Source organism: Schistocerca gregaria, chromosome 1, assembly GCF_023897955.1.
Source record: "Schistocerca gregaria isolate iqSchGreg1 chromosome 1, iqSchGreg1.2, whole genome shotgun sequence".
NCBI classification, from domain to species: Eukaryota; Metazoa; Arthropoda; class Insecta; order Orthoptera; family Acrididae; genus Schistocerca; species Schistocerca gregaria.
In genome coordinates this window covers 61,151,845-61,163,817 of record NC_064920.1, presented here as the reverse complement: position 1 = coordinate 61,163,817, position 11,973 = coordinate 61,151,845, and the positions used below count along the sequence as shown (strand labels likewise).

Below are 11,973 nucleotides of genomic sequence, written 5' to 3'. Positions count from 1 at the left end.
AGTAGCAAATGGCCATGGTAGCAAATGCGGCGAGGGACGCCCTGCCTTCGATTCCGAATGCACAAAGTGTGTGGTCTTGTTTCCCAGTCTATATTTGGTCGGTCTCGTAAGAGGTTGAATGTAACGTTTGGGTGGGAATGAGCAAGGGGCAGCGGCTGTGTGGAACGAAAACACTATTCCTCAGGGGTGTGAGCGTTACGAGATGAGTCGTATACAAGTTATACTTGGTCGCTTGTGACCGTGTGGCCGAATGAATAAGGCGTCGGACTTCGGATCTGAAGATTACAGGTTCGAATGCTGTCACGCTCGGTTTTTTTCCAGTTCTGAAAAAGAAACATACCGTTTTAATGTAGCAATTGAGCAGTACGCAACCGTCTGAATGTTTCTGTTGACCATTTTCTGCTTGGAGATGCTCTTGAGCTTGAAACACACACAACAAGACCGGTGTTAACTAGCGAAATGGTCGGCAGAGTGCCGTCACCGCGAGTTTTGACTGGCACTTGCACATCTAAAACAACGTCGGAAAGTAACTCGTTCGGCTTTTGAGTCACATCAAGTATGTGTGTTAATTTTGACGCCACTAGCTCTGCAGGTTGTCATGCAATTCCTTTACCTCTCAGAAATGATTATGAAATAGAACTGAAGTACGTGACGAGTGTGACGTTAGGAAAACATTAGGCAGCATGGAGAGATTCAGTATGGGACCACCCAACCCAAACGAGTACTGTGTGACGTGCTAACCCGCAAGTATTCTCCGAGGCAGCCGGCTAGCTCAGTCGGTAGAGCATGATATGCTTAATCTCAGGGTCGAGGGTTCGAGCCCCACGCCCGGCGGAACGGAATTTTGTTCCGCTGCACATGTAAATTACCGTTTTTCTGATTAACGTGATGTAATGGAAATAGCAACTTTTAACTTTGCCTACGTCTCTGTCACTCGCAAGAAACCTGTATTTGAAGGTAAAGGTGATTTTGTAGACATGTGTGAAAGACATGTTCTGAAATGCAAGTGTAGTTGTTTGGAGAGCACATCGGTTACGTGTCAGATGTGTAGCTAAGCAAGAATGGATCGCCATAGCTGCAAATAGTAGTCGGTAATATGAAGTGTTGTCAGCTCAAGTCTGATGACCCAGACGACCGTAAGAACGAGGTACGCAAATGTACCGCTAGGCCGCGCCTCTTTAGCTCAGTTGTAGAGCACTGGTCTAGTGAACCAGGGGTCGTGAGTTCCCATCCTCAGAGGAGGAAGACGATTTTTGGAAATCAGTTGCGCGTCGTGGCCGTATAGCAAACAGTATCTGTGATGACGAACAATTAGCGACAAGCGTTTTATTAAGAATTACGCTCAGATGTGATTAAGGCGAATGGCGCAGATAAAGCATTTGCCAAAGCGGTACAGCATAAGGTGGGACGAGGCAGTCTGAATTACATTTTATAGATGAATTTCTCACATATCTCAGAGCCTCTCGCGGTCGTCGTCGTCGTCGTCGTCGTCGTCGTCGTCGTCGCCGCCGCCGCATCTGCAGAAGTAGCAAATGGCCATGGTAGCAAATGCGGCGAGGGACGCCCTGCCTTCGATTCCGAATGCACAAAGTGTGTGGTCTTGTTTCCCAGTCTATATTTGGTCGGTCTCGTAAGAGGTTGAATGTAACGTTTGGGTGGGAATGAGCAAGGGGCAGCGGCTGTGTGGAACGAAAACACTATTCCTCAGGGGTGTGAGCGTTACGAGATGAGTCGTATACAAGTTATACTTAGTCGCTAGTGACCGTGTGGCCGAATGAATACAGTCTGCCTGCGGCAGCGGTGGTGAGCGGACCTCCAGGGCCAGCGCGCTGCGGCAGGAAGTGTTTACGTCAGGCGGTGAGTCGCGTGCTTACAGCGTCTGCTTATTAGTATTCGTTCCGTTCTGTAGGATCTGATATGGAATTATGAATCCGACTAACAGGAAAGATACCTTGAAGTTTACCTTTGATAGGAACTTTTCGAAACCAAATTCGTTTGAAGTTGAAGCATGGTTAGAGGAAACAGCTAAGATTACTTTTGATGACATTGTAGGGATAAATTTCTCTATCGTGACTAGTGTTGTTTATGTGAAATTAACGTCCTCTGAACTGTGTGATAGAATTGTGGAGTCCAGTGGAGGTGTACTGAAGTTTAAACATAGCGATGGTACCGTCAGTGACGTCAGCATTACGCATGCTGGACTGGGCATCCGAACGGCACGTATTTTCGAACTCCCGTTTGAAATAACAGCCGCGCAAATAAATTCTGCATTGACACCTTACGGGAGGGTCATTAACAATTTTGCGGAGCGTTGGTCCAAAGCCCACAAATTTCCGGTGCTTAACGGCGTCAGGCAGGTTAAGATCGATATACAGAAGCACATACCTTCATATATTTACGTAGGTGGACATCGCGGAATTGTCATATATGATGGGCAGCCAAAAACGTGTGCCGGCTGTGGTGCGCCCGGCCACGTGCGCTCTGAATGTATACAAAGACGGGTGACGCAGATACCTGTCGGTGAAGCCGCTAGCCCCCCTGTGACGACGGCACTGCCACTGACATACGCTGTCGCGGCTTCTGGTCTTCCACCCGCGACCCCGCCTGTAGATGCCCCTCGTTTGAATGATGTTTTGGCCGATAACGTCAAAGAACCGAGTGCTGCCGCGGCACCGCCGCTACCACACTCAGAGATGGAGGTAACGACGGATGACTCCCCAGTGGTTGATGCCACTGGTACTGAGGATGAAGCAGACGCTGTGTTCCCGGAGGATCAACCCCAGAGTCAACAGTCCACTTCGGATGTTGATGATACTGCGAACCCTAACAGGAAGCCTTCCAAAAAGAAGCGGAGACTTGCACATCAAGGAGCCAATCAGCTCGCCCCACAGCTCCGCGACAAAGCGAAACGAATAAGCAGCCAAATGTGTCAGAACACTTCTGAACCCTCTGAAGTTGGTCTCCCTGCGTCTGGTCGAATGGACATTGATCCTGTAGTGTCTCCCCCTGTGAATCCACGACGGGTGGAAGATAGTGATACCTCGAGTAGAGTCGTTTTGCCGGATACCCACGCTCAAGGAAACGCAGGATCGCTTTTGTCAGAGGCCACTCTCACTGGGAATTGGGCACAGGAAATGGAAGTATTGGATGCGAGCAATGATGCGGCTGTCATGCGGACCATTGAGACGGAATCTTCGGCACCCCCCACAGAGCAGCATACACCAACCGTACCGGGAACTACAGGAACTCCGACTGACGCGCTTGGCCTCAATTTCGTTAGCCATCCTTCTAAGACTGTTTAATTAATAGTATGTGCCTTCTCCCATGAACGAGCCCCAAGCCTATAAAATTGCCACGTTAAACATCAATAAGATACAGTCGTACTGGCGGCTCCGTAATTTACAAGATTTTGTATACGCAGCGGATATCGATATTCTGTTACTTCAAGAAGTCGCTGCGATTGAACTTGACCGAATAACTGGTTATACTACTCTCTCCAATTCCGGGAGCGGTGCGAATTTAGGGACAGCGATTCTGTTAAAAGAAGGGATTGTAGCGACCGACGCAGAAAAACTGCCTGATCATAGAGGGATCGCTGTCACTTTCCATCGGACACGCATAATCAATGTTCACGCCCCGTCCGGCAGTAGCAATAGGCGTGCTAGGGCTGAGTTCTTCACAAGCGCCATAGTCCCACTTTTTAGGGGAACCTACGATCGTATAATTTTTGCGGGTGACTTCAATTGTGTCTTAAGTCCAAAAGACCAGACGCCTAATTTTAACAAATCTGGAGAACTAGAACTTATCGTCCAAGAAATGAACCTCATTGACACATGGGAGCATACGCACGGAGCGGCACCTGGGTTCACTCATGTCACGAACCACTCTGCAAGCCGGCTAGACAGAATCTATGTATCGGCGTGTATGAAGACTCAAGTCCTCCAATCCGAAGTTTGGCCCACAATTTTTTCCGATCATGCCGCATATATTTGTACTGTTAACATGGTCAAGCAAGGCACATTTCGCGGCAGAGGTTTCTGGAAACTTAACAATGCTCTCCTTAACGATGTTGACTGTCACCGTGTCTTTAACGAAACATGGGAGGCATGTGAACGACGGGTTGCACAGTATGCCTCCGTTACTGAATGGTGGATAACACATGCCAAACCAACTTTATCAAAAATGTTTAAACGCTACGCTCGGGACAAATCCTGGTGGCAACGGCAAACGTCTGAGTTTTATTTTACTTGTCTCAGGGAGCTTTACCAGTCCGATGTGACTGTACCTGAAAATTTTATGCAGATTAAAAAAATTAAGGCAAAATTATTAAAACTTCAGCGGCAGCAGGCAGAAGGCTTTCAAGTAAGGTCCAGGCCCCAGAATGTGATAGACGACGAAATGACATCCATGTTCCACGTCATTCGTGAAAATAAGAGGGGGCGGCGGAGATTAATAACTCGTCTTCAGTTGAGTGAAGGCGTTGCGCTCACGCGGCAACAAGACATACGGAACGCACTTCACAATCACTTGGCAGGTCTCCTGACAACGACACATACCGACGATGGAACTCACGATGAATTACTCAATAACTTGCAAAGGACTTTGGGTGCTGCTGAAGTCGAAACTCTCATGCGAGAAATTGATGAAGACGAATTGGATTCTGCGCTATCACGAAGTCCGAAAAATAAATCGCCGGGACCCGACGGTCTCACTGCCGAATTTTATCTTACTTTCTGCGACAAATTAAAGCCCAAGTTGTTGAGTATGTTTAATGAAATTTTACGGCCAGATTTTAATGTTCCTCAGGCTCTCGTGGAAGGCATCGTGGTTTTAATCCCTAAACGCCCAATGTGCAGTTCTGTTGACGATTTTCGGCCGCTTACTTTACTGAACAGTGACTACAAAATTTTAGCACGTATTATTTCTAATAGATTGAAAATGTTGATGAATACTGTCATTGGTCAGTACCAGACCAGTGTAGGTGTCGGTAGGACGATCTTCCAAAATTTGTCTCAATACAGGGACGTTATAGCCATTGCAGATGCGTGTAAGATACGGTGTGCGCTAGTTTCCCTTGACTTTTCAAAGGCATTCGACAGAGTAAACCATCAGTTTCTCATCCGGACGATGCATGCCATGGGATTTCCACTACGTTTTATCAATCTTATACATGAGCTCCTTCGTAAAGGAGTAACTCGACTCATGGTGAATGGCCAGCTGAGCGCATCAATTAATATTACTAATTCAGTGCGACAGGGATGCCCTATGTCGATGGCCTTGTTTGCCATTGCCATTGAGCCTTTGCTTGTCACCTTGACACAGCGTCTACAAGGATTAACCATCCACGGCATTAAGATTGTTTGTACTGCATATGCGGATGACGTCGGATTTTTGGTCATGGACGAAGGTGAAGTCAAGGAAGCCCTTCAGATCGTCAAAAACTACGAACTTGTTGCGGGTGCGAAGTTGAATGCCAGGAAATCTGGCATTATGAACATAGGACGCGGCATCTCGCTGCACCATCACGGTCAGTTGCAACTAATTTCTAAAATGAAATGCCTTGGTATTGAGTACAGGAGCAACATACAGCACACAATTGCGGTGAACTATAGGAATCTCCTGGCAAGTATGCGTGCTTGCATGCAGACCCACTACCTAAGAAGCCTTGATGAACTGCAGAAAGTCACCTTCGCTAATGTCTACCTCACCTCAAAGATTAACTACGTTGCACAAGTACTGCCCATGCCACAGGAGACAGCGAAGCGTATGATGTCCGCTCTAGGACATTTTGTCACACGTGGACACATTTTTAAAGTCAAGTACGATACGCTCACTCTCTCCACGACCGATGGAGGCTTAAATTTAACAGATGTTCGTTCCAAGTCACGAGCTTTGTACGTATGCACCACCTACAAACGGTGGAGGTCGTTACCGAACAGTCTAACGGCTCACTTGTTAACCGAAATAGCGCCGGCCTGCCTGCAGCCTCCTGTCTCTGTTCAACATATTCCGCCTGCGCTGACTCACTTTAAGAGCTTTTTCATTGAGTTCAGTTACGTACGGTCAACTCTCCCAGAAAATGAGCTTTCCGTGGTGAAGTTAGTTTATAATAAACTACTGGCAACCAAGAACAGGAACAACATCGAACACAAATACCCCAATCATCGCTGGCCAGTGATATGGAAAAACATACATAGCCGTGATTTACCAACGTCAGTGAAAGCCTCTTGGTACAGGGTCGTGAACCGTAAAATAAGTACCAATTCACGACTTCATGCTCTACATTTGGCTGACTCACCTTTGTGCCTAACGTGCAACTTGCCTGATACTGATGAACATCGTTTTCTGTGCACCACTGTCCAAACAGTTTGGCCATGCATTCGCCGAAAACTGGCTACGATTATGAGGACTTCCCAGCTTTGTATTAAACCTGAAGATTTCCTGTATCCGGATTCAGTGCCGTACCCGAACACCAAACGGAACTCTGTCAATTGGTTGAAGGGTCATTATGTTCATTATTTACAGACGCAAGAACCCAAGAGTGAGGCGGCGTTCTGTCTTTACCTGGCATTACAGTTTCACATAATTTCACAGACGAGACATTACAGGAAACGATATGCGAATTTTTTAGAAGTCGTTCTTCGATGAAAGAAGTATTTTTTTCTTTCCTTCATTCTACATTGCTTTGTTTTTTCTCTTTTCTTCTTCAAATGTCACAGTGACGTATACTGAACAGTGTTACGACAAGGACTATTTTATTTTTTATTTTCTTCTGTTTTTCTAGCGGACCAGAGTTCCTTTTTCATTTTCTATTAAAAAAAAAAAAAAAAAAATATTCTACTTTGTCACCATTGCGGGACTATGCAATAGGTTTAGAAGTATCTTTGGTTTGGAAATCGGAATAGTTCAGAAGAATAAGTAATTCAGAAATCATGGCAGATGAAGCCGACGCCGACGAAGGCGATTTATGGCGAGCGCAAGGCGGGGCTGAAGGGGAGGAAGGAGGCCCTAAAAAAAAAAAAAAAAAAAAAAAAAAAAAAAAAAAAAAAAAAAAAAAAAAAATGAATAAGGCGTTGGACTTCGGATCTGAAGATTACAGGTTCGAATGCTGTCACGCTCGGTTTTTTTCCAGTTCTGAAAAAGAAACATACCGTTTTAATGTAGCAATTGAGCAGTACGAAACCGTCTGAATGTTTCTGTTGACCATTTTCTGCTTGGAGATGCTCTTGAGCTTGAAACACACACAACAAGACCGGTGTTAACTAGCGAAATGGTCGGCAGAGTGCCGTCACCGCGAGTTTTGACTGGCACTTGCACATCTAAAACAACGTCGGAAAGTAACTCGTTCGGCTTTTGAGTCACATCAAGTATGTGTGTTAATTTTGACGCCACTAGCTCTGCAGGTTGTCGTGCAATTCCTTTACGTCTCAGAAATGATTATGAAATAAAACTGAAGTACGTGACGAGTGTGACGTTACTAAAACATTAGGGAGCATGGAGAGATTCTGTATGGGACCACCCAACCCAAACGAGTTCTGTGTGACGTGCTAACTCGCAGATATTCTCCGAGGCAGCCGGCTAGCTCAGTCGGTAGAGCATGATATTCTTAATCCCAGGGTCGAGGGTTCGAGCCCCACGCTGGGCGGAACGGAATTTTGTTCCGCTGCAGATGTAAATTACCGTTTTTCTGATTACCGTGATGTAATGGAAATAGCAACTTTTAACTTTGCCTACGTCTCTGTCAGTCGCAAGAAAACTGTATTTGAAGGTAAAGGTGATTTTGTAGACATGTGTGAAAGACATGTTCTGAAATGCAAGTGTTGTTGTTTGGAGAGCACATCGGTTACGTGTCAGATGTGTAGCCAAGCAGTAATGGATCGCCATAGCTGCAAATAGTAGTCGGTAATATGAAGTGTTGTCAGCTCAAGTCTGATGACCCAGACGACCGTAAGGACGAAGTACGCAAGAGTACCGCTAGGCCGCGACTCTTAGCTCAGTGGTAGAGCACTGGTCTAGTAAACCAGGGATTGTGAGTTCCCTTCCTCCGAGGAGGAAGACGAATTTTGGAAATCAGTTGCGCGTCGTGGCCGTATATCAAACAGTATCTGTGATGACGAACAATTAGCGACAAGCGTTTTATTAAGAATTACGCTCAGATGTGATTAAGGCGAATGGCGCAGATAAAGCATTTGCCAAAGCGGTACAGCATAAGGTGGGACGAGGCAGTCTGAATTACATTTTATAGATGAATTTCTCACATATCTCAGAGCCTCTCGCGGTCGTCGTCGTCGTCGTCGTCGTCGTCGCCGCCGCTGCCGCTTCTGCTGAAGTAGCAAATGGCCATGGTAGCAAATGCGGCGAGGGACGCCCTGCCTTCGATTCCGAATGCACAAAGTGTGTGGTCTTGTTTCCCAGTCTATATTTGGTCGGTCTCGTAAGAGGTTGAATGTAACGTTTGGGTGGGAAAGAGCAAGGGGCAGCGGCTGTGTGGAACGAAAACACTATTCCTCAGGGGTGTGAGCGTTACGAGATGAGTCGTATACAAGTTATACTTGGTCGCTTGTGATCGTGTGGCCGAATGAATAATGCGTCGGACTTCGGATCTGAAGATTACAGTTTCGAATGCTGTCACGCTCGGTTTTTTTCCAGTTCTGAAAAAGAAACATACCGTTTTAATGTAGCAATTGAGCAGTACGAAACCGTCTGAATGTTTCTGTTGAGCATTTTCTGCTTGGAGATGCTCTTGAGCTTGAAACACACACAACAAGACCGGTGTTAACTAGCGAAATGGTCGGCAGAGTGCCGTCACCGCGAGTTTTGACTGGCACTTGCACATCTAAAACAACGTCGGAAAGTAACTCGTTCGGCTTTTGAGTCACATCAAGTATGTGTGTTAATTTTGACGCCACTAGCTCTGCAGGTTGTCATGCAATTCCTTTACCTCTCAGAAATGATTATGAAATAAAAGTGAAGTACGTGACGAGTGTGTCGTTAGGAAAACATTAGGCATCATGGAGAGATTCTGTATGGGACCACCCAACCCAAACGAGTACTGTGTGACGTGCTAACTCGCAGATATTCTCCGAGGCAGCCGGCTAGCTCATTCGGTAGAGCATGATATTCTTAGTCCCAGGGTCGAGGGTTCGAGCCCCACGCTGGGCGGAACGGAATTTTGTTCCGCTGCAGATGTAAATTACCGTTTTTCTGATTAACGTGATGTAATGGAAATAGCAACTTTTAACTTTGCCTACGTCTCTGTCAGTCGCAAGAAAACTGTATTTTAAGGTAAAGGTGATTTTGTAGCCTTGTGTGAAAGACATGTTCTCAAATGCAAGTGTTGTTGTTTGGAGAGCACATCGGTTACGTGTCAGATGTGTAGCCAAGCAGTAATGGATCGCCATAGCTGCAAATAGTAGTCGGTAATAGGAAGTGTTGTCAGCTCAAGTCTGATGACCCAGACGACCGTAAGGACGAAGTACGCAAGAGTACCGCTAGGCCGCGACTCTTAGCTCAGTGGTAGAGCACTGGTCTAGTAAACCAGGGATTGTGAGTTCCCATCCTCAGAGGAGGAAGACGAGTTTTGGAAATCAGTTGCGCGTCGTGGCCGTATATCAAACAGTATCTGTGATGACGAACAATTAGCGACAAGCGTTTTATTAAGAATTACGCTCAGATGTGATTAAGGCGAATGGCGCAGATAAAGCATTTGCCAAAGCGGTACAGCATAAGGTGGGACGAGGCAGTCTCAATTACATTTTATAGATGAATTTCTCACATATCTCAGAGCCTCTCGCGGTCGTCGTCGTCGTCGTCGTCGTCGTCGTCGTCGTCGTCGTCGTCGTCGTCGCCGTCGCCGCCGCCGCTTCTGCAGAAGTAGCAAATGGCCATGGTAGCAAATGCGGCGAGGGACGCCCTGCCTTCGATTCCGAATGCACAAAGTGTGTGGTCTTGTTTCCCAGTCTATATTTGGTCGGTCTCGTAAGAGGTTGAATGTAACGTTAGGGTGGGAAAGAGCAAGGGGCAGCGGCTGTGTGGAACGAAAACACTATTCCTCAGGGTTGTGAGCGTTACGAGATGAGTCGTATACAAGTTATACTTGGTCGCTTGTGACCGAGTGGCCAAATGGATAAGGCGTCGGACTTCGGATCTGAAGATTACAGTTTCGAATGCTGTCACGCTCGGTTTTTTTCCAGTTCTGAAAAAGGAAACATACCGTTTTAATGTAGCAATTGAGCAGTACGAAACCGTCTGAATGTTTCTGTTGACCATTTTCTGCTTGGAGATGCTCTTGAGCTTGAAACACACACAACAAGACCGGTGTTAACTAGCGAAATGGTCGGCAGAGTGCCGTCACCGCGAGTTTTGACTGGCACTTGCACATCTAAAACAACGTCGGAAAGTAACTCGTTCGGCTTTTGAGTCACATCAAGTATGTGTGTTAATTTTGACGCCACTAGCTCTGCAGGTTGTCATGCAATTCCTTTACCTCTCAGAAATGATTATGAAATAAAACTGAAGTACGTGACGAGTGCGACGTTAGGAAAACATTAGGCAGCATGGAGAGATTCTGTATGGGACCACCCAACCCAAACGAGTACTGTGTGACGTGCTAACCCGCAGGTATTTTCCGAGGCAGCCGGCTAGCTCAGTCGTTAGAGCATGATATGCTTAACCTCAGGGTCGAGGGTTCGAGCCCCACGCTGGGCGGAACGGAATTTTGTTCCGCTGCAGATGTAAATTACCGTTTTTCTGATTAACGTGATGTAATGAAAATGGCAACTTTTAACTTTGCCTACGTCTCTGTCACTCGCAAGAAACCTGTATTTGAAGGTAAAGGTGATTTTGTAGACATGTGTGAAAGACATGTTCTGAAATGCAAGTGTTGTTGTTTGCAGAGCACATCGGTTACGTGTCAGATGTGTAGCCAAGCAATAATGGATCGCCATAGCTGCAAATAGTAGTCGGTAATATGAAGTGTTGTCAGCTCAAGTCTGATGACCCAGACGACCGTAAGAACGAAGTACGCAAGTGTACCGCTAGGCCGCGCCTCTTTAGCTCAGTGGTACAGCACTGGTCTAGTGAACCAGGGGTCGTGAGTTCCCATCCTCAGAGGAGGAAGACGATTTTTGGAAATCAGTTGCGCGTCGTGGCCGTATCTCAAACAGTATCTGTGATGACGAACAATTAGCGACAAGCGTTTTATTAAGAATTACGCTCAGATGTGATTAAGGCGAATGGCGCAGATAAAGCATTTGCCAAAGCGGTACAGCATAAGGTGGGACGAGGCAGTCTGAATTACATTTTATAGATGAATTTCTCACATATCTCAGAGCCTCTCGCGGTCGTCGTCGTCGTCGTCGTCGTCGTCGTCGTCGCCGCCGCCGCTTCTTCAGAAGTAGCAAATGGCCATGGTAGCAAATGCGGCGAGGGACGCCCTGCCTTCGATTCCGAATGCACAAAGTGTGTGGTCTTGTTTCCCAGTCTATATTTGGTCGGTCTCGTAAGAGGTTGAATGTAACGTATGGGTGGGAAAGAGCAAGGGGCAGCGGCTGTGTGGAACGAAAACACTATTCTTCAGGGGTGTGAGCGTTACGGGATGAGTCGTATACAAGTTATACTTGGTCGCTTGTGACCGTGTGGCCGAATGGATAAGGCGTCGGACTTCGGATCTGAAGATTACAGTTTCGAATGCTGTCACGCTCGGTTTTTTTCCAGTTCTGAAAAAGGAAACATACCGTTTTAATGTAGCAATTGAGCAGTACGAAACCGTCTGAATGTTTCTGTTGACCATTTTCTGCTTGGAGATGCTCTTGAGCTTGAAACACACACAACAAGACCGGTGTTAACTAGCGAAATGGTCGGCAGAGTGCCGTCACCGCGAGTTTTGACTGGCACTTGCACATCTAAAACAACGTCGGAAAGTAACTCGTTCGGCTTTTGAGTCACATCAAGTATGTGTGTTAATTTTGACGC

The 11,973-nt window shown here is 46.5% G+C and overlaps 1 protein-coding gene across 1 annotated transcript in view; it reads left to right on the top strand.

Moving 5' to 3' along the window:
* Positions 1-2,693: 2,693 nt before the first annotated feature.
* The window catches only part of LOC126356727 (osteocalcin 2-like), a 61,277-nt gene continuing 51,997 nt past the window's right edge, over positions 2,694-11,973 (top strand). Inside the window, exon 1 of the mRNA XM_050007436.1 lies at positions 2,694-2,954. Coding sequence (XP_049863393.1) covers positions 2,694-2,954 — 261 coding nt within the window. The remainder of the gene's footprint in view (positions 2,955-11,973) is intronic.